Source organism: Erpetoichthys calabaricus, chromosome 2 (assembly GCF_900747795.2).
Source record: "Erpetoichthys calabaricus chromosome 2, fErpCal1.3, whole genome shotgun sequence".
Classification (NCBI taxonomy): domain Eukaryota; kingdom Metazoa; phylum Chordata; class Cladistia; order Polypteriformes; family Polypteridae; genus Erpetoichthys; species Erpetoichthys calabaricus.
In genome coordinates this window covers 284,721,368-284,737,849 of record NC_041395.2, presented here as the reverse complement: position 1 = coordinate 284,737,849, position 16,482 = coordinate 284,721,368, and the positions used below count along the sequence as shown (strand labels likewise).

Genomic DNA, 16,482 nt, shown 5'->3' with positions numbered 1-16,482 from the left:
TAGATCCAGTGTCTGGTGTTTGACTCCCATGCCCAGTGGCTGTATGTGTGGAATTTACATGTTCTCCCCATGCCTGCATGACTTTTTCTCCAGTTAATCAGTTTTTTCCTTCATCATCCAAATGACGTTCATGTCAGATTAAGTGGCTATTCTCCTAACATATCAATCCCCAGTTTCTGTGCTTCCCCTTTCTTTCTTCCTGTTTCTCCTCATAACCAACTGCAACACAGAAAACGTCTCTATGATAGCAAAACAGACTGCAACCTTAGAACACCAGCTCTTCAAAACTTTTAATGAATGTAGAAATATTAAATTATGAATTTGCAATTATTAACAGTCTTAATATTTAAATGTATTTAACAATGTATATTTGAAATGTCATACTATCTTTATTGCATTTCATCATGAAAATAATATAATCTCAGGAAAAACCTTAGCATTCAAAATGTTCAGGGAGGTGTCATATGTGATTTTAATGTACAGTACATTCTGTGTTACAACTGTTGCCTTTGGAAGGGTTTGGCTCAAGTGGAAGCCCATTTAAGAAGAATTTATCAATTAATGACTGGGTGGGAAACAGGAGGATTACAAAGGCTTTAACGTACTACTTTAGTCACAAATGGGTTTGAGAGACACTCATAAATTACTGATCTGTCGTAAGATGGAGTTAATGCAGCTTTGAGTTTGGAAATTCAACTCCACTTTACAACCGATCTGTAATTTCTGAGTGTCTCTCAAACTCCATTGTAACTAAAGTAGCACATTAAATTCTTCACAATCTACATGTTCCTTGACCTAGCAAACATACTGACATTGGGGCAGTGTAGGCCCAGTGTGGAAGAACATGTTGGCCCTATATGGGCAGCAAACAATGGCTCAATTGAGATTTGCACATCGGAGCAACAATGGCCCCAAAACACTCATGCAGTGTGGGCAAACAGACCAGATTTGGTCTTGTACATGTAAAAAGTCCTCTTTCTCTCCAGATATTCCCTTTGCAACAACAGGTCTTAGTATACCAGGACTCTTTCCTCCTCTGGGTCAAGGTACAATGATGTTAGATGTCCCCCACCAGTCCTCGACTCGTCTTCGTCCTTTAATTCTGCTCCCCTCCTTTTGGCCAGATGTGAGATGTCTTGCCATTTCACCTTACTTAGCATTTTACTCTTTTCACAATTTCTTGACATTTTTTCGCATCCTACATAGAAAGCCTACCTAATGCCTTAGTCAACATGAAGTCTGTTGTTGGCAACTTCGTCCAATAAAAAGCCCACTTTACGGCCTGAGTCTTGGAAACAAAAGCTGTTCATGTTTATGCATGTGGAGGTAGCAGAGTTAAAGATGCTAAGATTTGCACTGGGTGTGATGAGGATGGATAGGATTAGAAATGAGGACATTAGAGGGTCAGCTCAAGTTCGACGGTTGGGAGACAAAGTCAGAGAGGCGAGATTGCGTTGGTTTGGACATGTGCAGAGGAGAGATGCTGAGTATATTGGGAGAAGGATGTTAAGGATAGAGCTGCCAGGGAAGAGGAGAAGAGGAAGGCCTAGGCGAAGGTTTATGGATGTGGTGAGAGGGGACATGCAGGTGATGGGTGTAACAGAACAAGATGCAGAGGACAGAAAGATATGGAAGACGATGATCCGCTGTGGCAACCCCAAACGGGAGCAGTCGAAAGAAGAAGAAAAAGATACGCTTTCGCTTAACTGGCCATTAACTTCTGTTTACTTTTAACAAAACCGACATCTCTGCATGCAGTTGCTCCGTCCCGAGTATGACGCTAAACTGCATCCAGCCATGCAAGCTGGTCCTCCAAAAAAAACCCTCATACTGTTCCATTCCATTCGAACTAGTGTGGTACTGGGGTGTTGCACGGCTGCGCTCGGGTCCTAATTTGGGATCCTGAGGTGGTTCGTCGTGTGGTGTGTAACGGGCAGTGCATTCTGCCAACTCCCTCTCCCCACCCTCTCTCTCTCTCTCTCTGTCTGTCTGTCTGTGTAACATCCCTCTCAAGGCCCCCCAAAGAAAAATATAATGTTATTAATGGAGTGTTTTCGAATTGACTTGTGATGGTTTTTGTAGGCGACTGCTGGGGCGGGATTAACTGTAGCACTTAACGCACGCTCATAAAGTGGTTGCTTAACTTGCTTAACAAGGTTTTCGAGAAATGCTCTGAAAAGTAGCTTGTACTTGTGACTACGTGCGTAAATTGTGCTTGTTATTTTCTAACAGGAATCGTTTTCGGCAAACATACCCCTGGTGTGAGTTTTTTTGAAAGCATCATAAAGTGAACAAATACATAAACTCGATGCTAAGATTAATTTACGAACATTTCCTTAAATTCCATTAACTATGGTACCTCTGTGCTACACAGGCCATCGGTGCTACCGTTTTTAAATGATTACGTTGCTTCCTTCACTGCCAATCAGAATTTCTAAACCCGAGTAATCATGCACAGAGTCGTGGGAGAGAGAGAGATAAAGAGGTTGGCAGCATGTACCGATTGCCGCGGGAGAACTGGTAGATCCTAAATGACGCGTGAGCACGTGGAGATCCTTGACAATCACATCATTGTGCGCCTGCGCCAAATCAGAAGGGACACTGAATTCCACGGAACACCGATATCATCATAAACCCGCAAGCGCAAGGCGCACGGATGAAACTCTGGACAGATCGACAGTTCATCGCAAGGCAGATATACTCACACACCAGAGCTAGTTTAGCGGCACCAATCCATCTACCCTGCATGTCTTTGAAATCGTGAAATAAACAAAATGATGAATGGGAATTTTTAATTCATAACTGAATGTATTCATTTATTTAAGTATTGTGACAAAATATAGATTATATAAATTAAGCATACATTATACATAAACAACTGGCAAATTTGTCACCTTGCTCACCAGGTGGTGTCAATGTACCTGAAAAAAAGAGTGCGGTTAGGTAGCGATGCAAGTTGATTCTCTTCACTGCCACCTCTTTCGTTTTCCTCACTTTTCCATTAACGACATTGGGTGGTCATCTAAACGAAGGCTAAGATATTCTTTAGAAAAGTGTGGTTTAATTATGCGGATCGTGTTATTTACTTTACGTTCGCCTTAGAAAACAATACATAACTGTATATGTGGCTTAGGCCTACTTATACGTGTTGTCTTATTCAGTAATTAACTACAAATGTAACATTTACTTCGTAATATTTTTCACAACTTTATTTCATCACAGTGAAGGATCAAAATATTAGCATATAATACATAGATTGACAATCGATCGTTTCCCAGTTGCTTTTTTGTAGGCGACTTCAGGTGCGGGGTTAACAAAGTAGCGTAGTTTAGACTGTCTTAAAGTCTCCAATTGAAGGGTCCGTCACTGACACGGATCGGGCACTAACAGGCGTTTGGGGAGCTCCCACGAAAAAGTAGCTGGATTGCGCTCCTCCGTGCAAACGTTGCTCATTATGCCCTAAAAGACACTGCACAGGAAACTTAGTCTACCCGAGAACTCAGGAACAGATTCAAAACATGAATTTATTTTCTAAGTTTACAGTAAGTCAGACGGTCTATGTGTGTTTACTGTTAGTTATTTCAGATAAGTTTATGCCGTATTTTGATAATTTACGCAATGATTTTGAGACAGACCTGTGGCGAAAATGTTGTTCTGTAAAACTACCATATGAAATATTAATTTTCTAATATAATAAGTTGAATATTTTTATTCGAAATACATTGAGTGGATTATTTGTCTGTATACGTGTAAAACCAGACTAAAGGGTTAATGATAATTTGATCCGGATACGAAGGCGTTAAGCGATTACACTTTGCTCGGAAGGGGCCCAGTGCCTTGCTGAGAGGGAAGACATGCTGACAACGGAATCTTGAATCGAAGATTCTTCTTGATTCTTGCAACGAGGCGATGGTGGCCTTAGTGGATTGCCTTTAGCTAACTTACCGCCTAAAACTTAAAAAAAAAAACACCCATAAAGAACAGTCTGCCCTGCTTGAGGGTGTTTCATGGAAGGCGGAGCGCAGCTCTGAGTTGAACAGAATGGCAGGCGTCTGGTGTTGCAGAGCTGAGAAGGCGTTTGTGTGTTCCACTTTAGCACGTGGCAACCATTCCACAGCTCCTAAACTGGACTATGACGCTGTGATTATTGGAGCAGGTAATCGTAATGACATATCTAATTTTGCTGCAAAGAAAAGTGGCTTGTATGGTATTATATGAAAATATCAATTTTAAATACAGAATTCAAGTAATATTACAAATGAAATTCTAATATGAAAAGAATTAGATGTAGAATACAATGATCAGTTTTTTTGTAGATGCAAGTACCTTACCCTGCACAAGGTCCAGGAATGCAAGTGATTACAGTTAGCACAAGAACTGAAAAGTTAGTGAAAACTTTAGTAGTTAAACATTTACACTTTGAACTACAGAGTTCTGCTTCCATAATGAGGGGATTTTTATGCTGAGGTCTGCTACATGATGTTTTTGCCACTATTTGTTGTAGTTTAAAAGTGATTGCATTTTTTTTTTTTGCAATGGTTATAAAAGTATAGTTTAGTAGTGACACCTGGTACACTCCTGGCTGGTAAACCTGAACAGCTGGTTTTTTTCTATAATTCATTTTCCTTGCAAATTTCTTATTTTTGTTTCTCCTTTTGAAGTGAATAGGATCTGTTTAGATGTGCCTAAAATTAGGAAGGTGGAATACTTCCCAAAATTAAAATGTAACAGTGTTCTTCTATTATTATTATAAAAACACTGTAAATAATCAACTAAATTAAGGGGATTCTTAAACAAGATAAGCTGTATTTATGAATTATCTGCTGTGGTGATTATCATCATGAACTTTGAATCTTTAAGTCACTTTAGACTGAAACATCTGCATACAAATGTTTAAATCCATCTGCTGCCTATAATAGCAGAATTCAAAACAATTTAATCTTCAAATACAGCTTTTTACAGTCATTTTAGTGTAGTGCAAATATTGACAACATTTACTCTTTTAATAGAAGGAAAGCAGTTATTTTTAGAATGCTGCGGAAACGTGAGATTCATTGCTTTCAGTAAACTTGTTATTCTACATCTCTTTTCAGGTCACAATGGCCTGGTGGCAGTAAGTATATTTATATTTTTCTTATTCTTGCCGTCTGTATTGTAAACACCCATCCATTATACAAAAGGTTTTTGTATGGTTATGAAAAGAAAAGCTTGATGTGCCTTTTTATGTGGTTATATAAATGTAATTATTTTCACACTTTTCACAGGAAAAATACTTTGTGCAGCATTAAACTCTTTATTTTCTATAATACATTTAAAATGACCATTTTACAATTTGATTTAAAATTTTTCACTTGATCATTTTTTTTCTTGTTTTTTTTGTGTCTTGATGATCTGTACCACATTTGCATTATCACTTGTTGCTGGATGCTGCTTTCTGTGTATTCTGCTTGTGTACTTCTTCAGTATCCAGTTTTAAATTTATCCACGTTTCCGGTCTTGTATCTGCTAATGATGTGCTCTAATTGTACACATAGCTGTAATTATGCATTGTTTTACTTAAATGCATTTTTTGCTTGTATGTTTATGCCTCTGCAGTTCTTAATGCCAGTTTGTTTGTGTGCAGGCAGCATACCTCCAAAAAGCAGGCATCAACACTGCAGTCCTTGAACGGAGAAAGGTGATTGGTGGAGCTGCTGTGACAGAGGAGATTGTTCCAGGTAAAACACTTATTAAAAGAGCAAATTAATACATTGAAGTGGCAATAGAAATTAAAGATGAGTAAGGGAAATGTTTATCAAAACTATAAGAAAGCTTGATGCTGTAGGAAAGGAAGGTACGGTATATACAGTAAAGGAGAGATTTAGTCTATATTTATATATTGTGATGGATAGCTGGCATCCTGTCCAAGATGGTCTGAAGTTCCTTACCTGACCAGGAGGCCAGTGTAATGGAGGGACATGAGGTGAAGATCAATTCGGACCCCGATAAGCTAGAAAGCAACATCCCTGGGCTAGGATCCCCACACGGACACCTGCAGGACATGCTAGGACCTGTAGTTCTATGGGGCAACCCTGTTGAATTCCACGGGGGCCATTGGGGGAGAGCCACTGGGATTAATAACCCAAACTTTGTGAGACTTCCATTTGACCCAGAAGTGCTTCAAATGGGCAGTGCCCTAGCACCAGAAGTAGTCCTGAGTGCAAGATAAAAGAAGCTGCTTGACCTTATCCAGGTGAGTTGGAGTTGGGTGTGGAGGATGGACAAAGCACGCCTAGGAGGTGTGGAGGAGGATGAGGAGAAGAAAGAAAAAGAGAGAAGAAAAGAATTGTATTGTGCTTGTGCCTTTGTAAGGTATTTGTTTAATAAACCTTGCATTTGCACCTGAGACTTGTGTCTGTGTGGTTTGGGCGCTGCAACTGGTCACAATATCTATATAGTTATTAGTGGCAGTTTGTAATGTGTGGCGCTTGGGTGCCCCCCCAAATATTTAAAAAACTGTACTTCAATTAATTAGGTAATGTGAAATAATCACAAAATAAATGTTTATTTGCACAACCTGCCAGGTGTCATCACATGTCAACATCCATTAAATTTGTTTAATTTCTGTGAGAATAAAAAAAAAAAAACCTGTGTGAATACCTTTAATTGGTTGCTTTCGAATTTTTCCAGGGACACAGCTCTGTGTGTCCTGGACACTCCCACATTTATTGACAGTGAATTAAAATTGCTTTATTAGTTTTTTTTTTAATCTAATATGATCGGACAGTTGTTGATTCACTATTTCATATTCACATCAATGGTTCACAGTTCACACCTGTCATTAATGTAACTACAGATGAGCAAGGGCGATTTTAGGTAGATGGCAACTTCAAGTGGAACTTCAGAAATCAAAGAAAATTTGGTTATTTCTTTAATGAAACACCCCTTCATAATTTGTTCACTTGAAAGAAAAAAAAGATAAAGGAGCTTGGATCAGACCGACCTGACTTAAGAATTCAGCAGCAGGCAAGTGATTGAGAACGATCTTACACATGGACTTTTTCTGCTCTGGTTACGACAAACAGAGTTGGCTAACTGTATGTGGTGTAAGTAATGCCTTTTTTTGCTTTTTCTGTTTGCTGTTTCAAAGTGTCAGTACCAAAGCATTGTGGACAACGACAGGGGTACGAGACCTAAAACATCTTTCTGAAAACTGCAAGGGCAATGAAAGTAGCTGCAGTTATCTAGACCACTGTTTTACAACTAGTGCGCCACAGCACAGTGCTGCACATTACTGTGAAAATAGTGTACCTCACTTGGGTCGGAATCTGAGAGGGACAAGCTCCGCAGGTAGTCGAGACCTGTCTGAGGAGAATAGGAGAAGAGAGCATAAAAGCAGCCCCATAATCGCCATGTTAAAGCACCTAGAGTCCATCTGCCCTGGGAGTACAGTTGCCAGCGAGCCTCACAGGGCTAGTTAATAGTGGGCATACGAGTTGCCTCTAAGACAGAGTAGGGCGAACAAAAGGGCAAAGCAGCTTGGAGATGCCAACAAGTGCTCACTAAGTGCCATCTCTACAAATGCTGATCTCTGAGCCATTTTTTTTTTACCAGCTTCTTTGGTAGTTCTGGCCCTTCGGGAAATTGAGCAAATGTATGAGATATACTGCAGATGTGTTTTTGGTTATTAAGATAGTGGTGTGTCTTGACATGATTTTGGTTACAAAAAGTGTGCCATTACAGGAAATAAGGTTGGGGAACACTGATGTAGATAATATCATAAGGCTAAATTTTTTGGTAGGCTTCATGAAATGTCTCAATTTAGGCAGAAAGTAACAGAAAGTTTCAGGCCTAAATGAATGGAGGCAAAAGTTCTGTTCAAGGAAATATAGGTATCCTGATCGTAAAGGCAAAATAAGATTTAGGTTGGACTTGTCCTGTGGATGAAGTACAAGACAAGTTGGAGGGGTGAGTTATGTTTTAAGATGAGGGTGTCTGTGGATCTTACAATGTGAATTTGTGTCAAGGTGAGGGTGTCCAAAATGATAAGCTGGGGTGCAAGACCTGAGCAAAAATCAGAGGAATAGTGATTGTATGATGCGGATTTATGGAATACAGTGGAAATGGCCAAGGACTGGGCACTCTATTAACAGAGGCAGAATAATATTTGGATTGGACTTATGATGTGGATGTGTTATAGGACAGATGGAAGTTCATGTTATTGAAAGATTATGGAGTTAGGGGTGCAGATATTATGATGTGGGTTTTGGCAGAATGGGGAACTGGGCAATTTGGCAGAGGATTTGGAAATTTAGAGGCAGATGTAGTATAAAATTTGGGTGGCAGGTGCACCTGTTCCTTTCAATATCTATAGGGCAAGTTATAGGAAGAATAAAGGGGACTGTAGATGTCATGGACTGCGGTTTTAGAGCACTGTAGAAATAGGAAAGCTGGCATCAGATTAAGCAGCATGATGGAAAGGGTATAATACATTTTTGCCTGGATTTGTCCTATGAGTCTGGTAGTGGACAAGCCAACATGTGCATTGACACTATGATGAAAACCATGAGAGCATGTGGAATGATCAGATAGATAGGTAGATATGAAAGGCACTGTATAATAGATAGATATGAAAGGCACTATATAACAGATAGATAGATAGATGGATGGATGTAGGTGCTGCTTCAGTTTGTCCCCCCAGAAACTGTGCCCCTGCCCAATTTTTTTTCAATAGCTGCCACTGATATTTATATAGAGATGTATAGATTGAGTAGTGTATGGTGCACAAATATATGGCAATATGTTGTTTTAATACAGTAGGAATTTAAATTTGTGTGTGTGTATACATACTGTATAATAAAATGCTATTGTCTGTGTGTGTGTGTTTGTGTGCATGAGATCCATCCAAGCAATCTGATTAGTCAGTATGGCTTTGGTTTGTGATAGGAATGATGACATGATACATTGTGATCTTTTTTATTTTTACATAAAAGGAGTTAATTGGAGCATTTCAAAGACAACAATGCAAAACACTTGCTGAGCGATGTTTGGTCACTAAATACTAACGAGGTGCAATCTGAATCACCTTCAAAGATGGGAAGTATTCACAAGGATATGAATGATGTTTTCACAGTGAATAATGAGGGCCTGTCTAATGTTGGTGATCGTCAAAAAGTGGACAGGAGGCAAGCAAGACATATCAAAGTGATAGCATTTGAGAAGCAAGCTTTACAGGAATGCCAGAAGAGACATACGAGGATACCAAGGAAAGGTGCAGGAGGAAGGCTAACAATGCACTTGGGTCAGCAGAGGTTGAGACACGCAAGGATATCTAAAAGAGGGCAGGAGGAGAAATGCTGAAGGTATATTTTAGGCGAGAGAGGTTGAGCTACATGAGGATACTACAAGGAGAACTGCGGGCAGAAATGGAGCTAGGAATATACCAATATGTAATAAATTAGGAGAGAGAAATAGGCATATATACCAAGCTGTCTAACAATAATATTAACACCAGCTGCTCTAGCAGCACACTACCCATCTGGTATCGTCAGATACCACTATTAACTAAATGTTAACAAAATTCTACTTTACAATAACATGTCTGTAAAAATGGAAGGAACTTGTCCTTGGGAATCTGTAAAATAAGTACTAGTGAAACAGTACAAAACAACAATAAACATGAATATGTTCTCAAAACTCAGTGAAGCCTCTAGTGAATCTTCTTGCAATCTGAAGATGGTGTAGCTGGTGTGGCCACTAAGGGTTAAAGTTACATCCACCTTAGCAGAACTGGATTGATACCTCAAAGAAAGTAACAGAACAGTCTCAATGACTGGCCTGAAGAAGGTCTTAACAGTTCCACTTCTGGCAGCCTTCAGCTCAAATTGCATCATCATTGGAAATAATCTTTATGATGAGGCCCATAGGCCAATTGATATAATGAACTTGCTGGTCCTTCAGTAAGACCAAATCTCCATCTTGTAGGTTAGGCATTTACACTTACCATGTTCTGCAGTCTTGTAAAAGGTTCAGATACTCTTCTCCATCTTTTCCAGAAGCAATTGACAAGGTGTTGTACATGTTTCAACTAGGATTTGTGAAGGTCGTGGTTGTCAAAGACTCCATGTGGAGTGGAAATTACCCTGATTTTCTAAGTCAAAAGGGGAGCTGGACTCAGAATAATTAGAGATTCTGGATATGAAGAAATTGGGCTTAAGGGTCTTAAATTGATTATAGCTGTCACCTCAGCATGGAAAGTGGTTAACACCTCATGAGATAGGTTGAAAGAGTTCACATCAGTTAACATGGAATCCAGTTTCATCCTATACCCATATGTGAGGATTGTGGTGGATTAAACTCTGATTCAAAACCTTGACTGTGCAAGTGGTTTTCAATATGCTTAGGGTCAATCTGTAACTCCATTCATACGGTTCTGTGCTCAGCCCATCTACTAGTAGGTTGGCAATTTGTTGATGTTGTTGCTTTCCACCTTCATTTTTGGCAGTTGTGTATGATGGTGGCAACATGTCATTTTGCCTCAATGGTCAACAATCTTGCAACTTTAATGGCACCTTCAGTGAAGTGTCTACCCTGGTGGTAAACTTGTTTGTGATGATGTCTAATGAGCAAGATGGTCAGGTGATGTTTACTTGCATTTATTAAAGGATTTTACTTCTTTCCAAAGAAGCTTACTCTTTCCAAAGAACCACCCATTTTCAGCATTCCATGGTCATCTATCAAGGGGTTCAGTCTGAACAGGGGACTTCACTTGGAGACCTGTTTTCTGGTCTTAAGGCACTTCATCTCTTCTAGGAAGATTTTCTCGTATACATGATGGATGATATTTATCTCTGCTTGCTTGGGTTCAGAAATACTTGGGTGCCCCCTGTACATGTGCCATCCGTGGCAATTTTTTGGCTCATTTGTCTTCCAGAAACACCAAGCAACGTTAATTAAGTGAGCCATGGTGTATACAAGTTTTGTCCAAGAAGAAGAGTGTTCAAAGCATTGTGACTCAAGGGTTTTATGGCTGAGTGAGTCTTAGTGCTCAGAGAGGTAACCTCGGGCTGCATTTCAGTATCATTGTCTGGAACTATGTGATGGTTGGTATTGAAAGATACTGCTGTAGGCCTATTTAGCAAAAACTCCAGTCCCAACAACCAGTAAGTCTTGATGAGAAGAGCAGCTGAGATGGGCCTGGTAGCAGTATCTGTAGAGATTATTTCAGATGGAACATACTGCCATTGTTGAGGTGTTCAGTTCTTCTTATACACACTACCTTGTTGGCAACAACGTACACATAAAATCTCTTGGTGCAGTTATATATGTTACCCAAGGCAACTTTATTGTCCATATCAAATTTGGTAGTATCAATTTCAGTGTCCACTTCCTTCAGCAGGAAGTCAGCCATTTCTACAGCTAATGTTGCACCACACAGTTGTGAGGATAGTATGCACAGGACTTGGAGCCAGTTTGACTTTTGCCAACAGAAAATTTACATTATACTGGCCTTCAGGATCAGCTACCCTAAAATAGGCTAATGCAGCTAGGGCTGTGGTAGATGCATCAGAATAAATATGCATTTCTTTATTCTGACATATCTTTCTACAAACTGTCAGGCACCAGAGCCCCATTCTTCGTCTCCTTCTCTAGCTGTTCTACTGAGCCCACACATTGCTACTGCTGGTGACAGACTGTTACCCAAAACATGGACTCTTGTACGGTACTCTGACTTCATTGCTGTCATTGTTGTGATGTCATAGGAACCTTAGGTAGTTTCTGTGATCTTTCCTAATGGAACAGTGAAAAATGTGTTGGATGTATGCTGTCACTGCAGTGGGTTCTTCCCTGAACCGTGTAAGCACTCCAATAGGTTGTTAGACCTGTAAGAGGAACACTATTGGGAGATATGCCTCCTTACTGTGCACTTGAGTTGAAGACCATTCTAACTTGTCCTGGCTTGTGAGTATTGTATATGCCAAAGGATGGGGGATACCATCATACTTCATCCTTCCTTTAATGGCGGAGCTGATTCTGCACGATTGTTGTCCAGCATCTTTTGCATGAATGCCATGGAGTGTTCTTTCATTTCTGGCTTGTTCTTCAGTGTTCTCTTTAATGAAGCAAATCTTGACACAGCTTGCTCACAATTATTTGGAAGAATGAGTCTTGGTGTGTGGAAAGTTAAAGGTGCCACTCAACTGTTGAAGCTCTCCTTGAAGAATTCCTTGTCCATGATTTTAATGAACTCTTTATCTTCGACAGAAGGATCTATTTTAATTGACATCAGTGGAGTTCTGGAAAACTGTTTTCTTCAGACATTAATTATGATGTCTTGTGTGTCAATTAGGCACCTCTTTGTGCAGATTAGATCTCTCTCTCTCTCACACACAAAATAGCTGTATGGACATTGCCTGAAGTAAGAGACACACCCTCTTTCAATCACACTTGTGTTGTAAGAATGGTTGTTACAGGGTCTGCATGTTTTATTTATGCAGATATCCCCCACAATGACCCAGCCTAAACTAAGCCTCTGAGCATACAGAGCACCTTTAGGGCCACTGCAATGTTGTCATACCTTCTGGACTCGCAGATTGTCTCTGCCCAGTAGGAAAAAGATGTTAGCATCTTTGTCAGGAGGCGGGATATTATCAGCTACGCGCTTCAGATGAGGATGGTACTGTGCAACTTTGGGTGTCAGAATCCCCTTCCGATCACTTGGTATCTACTTACATTCAGACACTGTAGGAAGAGGAAAATTGTACGTTCCCTTGGATCGCTGCCACAATAAACTTATTTGCACACCTAGAGCATAGGAGGTAGATTTCCCTTGTATATTATGAAAGAACTCTGGGCTTGCAAGTTAATGGTTGCTCTGGTCATCTAAGATAGCATATATCTTAATGGCTTTCTCTGGTTGTTTCTTGGCATATTTTAGAATAGAATTTTCAACAAAGTCCTTCTCCACATACCTCGGCACATTTAGTTGATACTAGACTTGATAGTTTCTCAGATATCTCCCTGCCATGTCTGGGGGTAGAATCCTTGATGGATTTAGAGGATTCATGGGAGTATGGGAGTATGGATGGAGAACAGTAACATGCTGGTCAGTACCACATTCAGAGCATTTGATTTTGGCTTTACACTCTCTGGCAAAGTACACCGTTGAAGCACAACATCTGTAAAAGATTTAATGCTTTTGAAGAAGTTCTTTGTGCCCTTGTACATTTTTTTCTCTGAATGCACAACACTTCTTAAGGGGTTGTGGTTTTCTATGTATCGGGTATTGGTGACTGGGATTGTTGAGTTTCTCTTCTGTCACATCTTTGGTGGCAGCTGATATGTTGTCTGAGATTTCTGTCTTACAAAGAAATAGTACCTTTAATGCCCTTATATTTAGCGCTTAATTTCTAATACCTCATGAGTGCTGAGCCCAACAGATTTACTTCATTCACTGACAAGTGTGGATCATTGTAGACCTTGGCAATCTGTCTAATGAATTCTGAGCAAAAGGAAAAGGGTGGGAAAGAGACTGGATGCTCTTGTATTTATCTGAAACCCACCAAAATCCACTTCTTTTGATGATGGTATGGTAATTTTTCTACCAAAGGGCTAACACCATGAGAGGTATCTAAATAACTGAGACCAGGTAAATGTGGATCTGTTTTAGCAATCTGAAGTTCAAGGAGAATATCACTGAATTCCTAAAGCTTATGGCCATCTTTGTTGGACAATTTAGATATGTTATGCAGTCTCTTGAATAAGACAAGCTAAATTAATTCAGAGGTTCATTATGTTTGATTTAGTCTCTCCCAGGCAAGGGTGAGGCCTGTGGATGGATTATCATCATGAATACTTTTAATCCTTTTGTCACTTTTTTTCTGATCGGTGCCCAATTCATCTCACCTGTAGCTCTAGTGCTTCCATGGGTCAGATGTTTAAGTCTTGAACTGCTGTCTTAAAAGTGGATCTCAAACTCCTGTAGTTCCCTGGGTGGCCATCAAACCTTGTGTGACCAGTACTGATGAGCTCTCAGGGGATCATCTACTTTACAAAGTCTGATACTGCAATTCTTAAGGTTTTCATGCCCGTATGAATTCCTTGATTGTTACTGTACCTAATGGCATCTAGTGAATTCTGCTTAGGTGCCTGTGGGCTAAATGGAGTTCTGTATGAGTTCAGCTCAGGTTTACTTGGTGTCTGAGTGTCTTGCAACATGTTTTGTTGATGAAAACTGAGGGTCATTAAGCATATTAATGGTTCTAGGAGGTTTAATAGGGTTCTGGTGTTCTGCATCTGGGAAGTTTCATGGCAGTGTATAAATAGTTAGATTACGTATTGAAGACCTGAAGGGATTCATAGCACTCACAATGGGGAGTGCATTAGAGTGATATTCACCAGTGGATGTCATGACACTTTCTGGCAGATGACATGCTTTGGACGTGTGCTCAAAGCCTTCAAGAGTGGGCATTGTCGGTATTCTGACTTAAGACAAATTGCAAAGTCATTTTTGCAAGATCTTCCAAGGCAGTTAAGATGAGAGACGTTTAACATCATCTTTCTCTACTGCTGTTCCAAAATGCTTAGTTTGACCAAGACTGCTGCTTCTTCTCGTTCCTTTTGGAGGACCTCTAATTGAGTCTATGCCTCTGCCTGTATGCATGCAGCTTCCTCCTTAAGGGCTGTTTCCTTTTAAATGCTAGATGTTTGAACCTTTGCTGCCTCTGCTTCTGCACGGTGGCTACTTAGGTTTGATCTTTGAGAGTTTGACTGTAGTCGCCTAAATGATTTTTCTTGAATGCCTAGATGAGACTAAATAGCAGGACATGGTATCATGCAACTGCCTAGTCCTATTTTTAAACCCTGACTTGGCTTCAGGAAACGTGCTGATGAAGGGGAGTAAGGCTATTCAAATCCTGTAATGCTTCTTTCATGTTAGTATTTAACAGAAAGGCAGAATATTTCACAAAATGTCTCGTGTTTCTCATAGGAATGTTTATTTTGCAAAGTCATCCTTTAAATGCTCTTGATTGCCCCTGGCATCAATGGCAACAGCGATTCAGTGAGTAGTTTTATTCTATAAATCTAACAGTCTGTCAGACATTTCTATCTTTTGACTTTCAAAACCTTCTCTGCCTATAAAGACAGCTTAACTGTATGGTTAGGCTGGGCAGACAGTTCTTTCTCTGTTCCAATATCACCTATAGGTGGGGACAATTCACTGGGTTAGTGCAATTCTAGTTAGTGCACTGATTCCAGCTGAGACATACTGTGATGAGAAGAGCAGCATGAGTTTTCATGCTGAGGAGCTGTGAGTGAACATGCAGGGGTAACGGAACATTTATCAAAACAAACAAAGTGGCAACAGCAAAGAGAGAGAAAATTCCAGATCTTTGGTTGCACAGTAAGTCAAATATATAATGAAATATGTAGACATCTTTTCAACCACAGTGATACTCAAATGGCAATTCCTTAAATAAATTGCACAAGCACAACAGTGGTGAAATAGACTATTGTCCATTGCTTGTTTGAGCAGCGTTAAGTGTGCAGTGATTTAGGTACAATGCAGGCACACAATTAAAGCACAATCCTTTACTAGCCTCAGAGTAATGCAGGCAGGCGTATATTAAACAATCTTTTGATTAGCCCCAGGCAAGAAACATTCCATCCCTAAATGCTGTGTTAGCAAAGTGTCACTCCTAAGACCCAGTCTGTGTGGAGTGTGTGTTTCCCTGCTGACTGCAGTGAACAAGGACAGATAACTCTACTCACCAAGAAAGTCAAAGGCTGAGTATTTGTATACTATAATACTGGGTACTAACAAGAGGTTATACCAAGTATGGAAGATGTATTACCAACCACAGCTTGAAGGTAAAAGGCTCACTAACCTGAAATACAATATGGCTGAAGGTAAACTAAAACTGAAGGAGAGCTGGGTGGAAAAGTAGCTAGGGATATACAACTATGTAACAGAATAGGAGGGGAAACAGAACTATAACAAGATGTCTAACAGAAATATTAATTCAGGCTGCTGTAGCAGCACATATATTATGTGTATTTCTGTGTACATACTGAATAACATTTTTTGTTTCAACAATTTGTTTTTTCATTTACATACACTACATTTGTAATTAGTGAAATTTAAGTGAAATTGCAATTCATAACATTTGAACTGAACTAAACATTTGACAGAGCTGCATGTCATAAAAAACATGCTTCATGTAATAACTGAATGTACTCGTAAAGTAAGTTATTTCTCCATCCCTGGACACATATGATGAGCCAAACTATTATGGAATTGATTGTAGTTAATGGTGTGCCACTTATGTACCTGAAGAAATGTGTTGAAAGCATGCAGTAGTATATTGTAAGTCACAAGTCAGTGTTTTAAAAGACTTGTGATCATGTATTTCACTGTTGATAGACTTAAGATATACTTTTGTACTGCCATACTGAAAAACACACAAGCTGTTGTGGGATGTGATACAAAATGAGCCAACATAA

The 16,482-nt window shown here is 39.7% G+C and overlaps 1 protein-coding gene across 2 annotated transcripts in view; it reads left to right on the top strand.

The window, feature by feature from the left end:
* Positions 1–3,819: 3,819 nt before the first annotated feature.
* The window catches only part of pyroxd2 (pyridine nucleotide-disulphide oxidoreductase domain 2), a 63,571-nt gene continuing 50,908 nt past the window's right edge, over positions 3,820–16,482 (top strand). The window contains exons 1-3 of one of the 2 annotated variants that reach the window (XM_051922945.1): positions 3,820–4,156; positions 5,094–5,113; positions 5,624–5,717. In XM_051922945.1, the coding sequence (XP_051778905.1) occupies positions 4,042–4,156; positions 5,094–5,113; positions 5,624–5,717 (229 nt within the window). In that variant the 5' untranslated portion in view covers positions 3,820–4,041. The remainder of the gene's footprint in view (positions 4,157–5,093; positions 5,114–5,623; positions 5,718–16,482) is intronic. The other variant, XM_028795670.2, reaches the window with a different exon arrangement.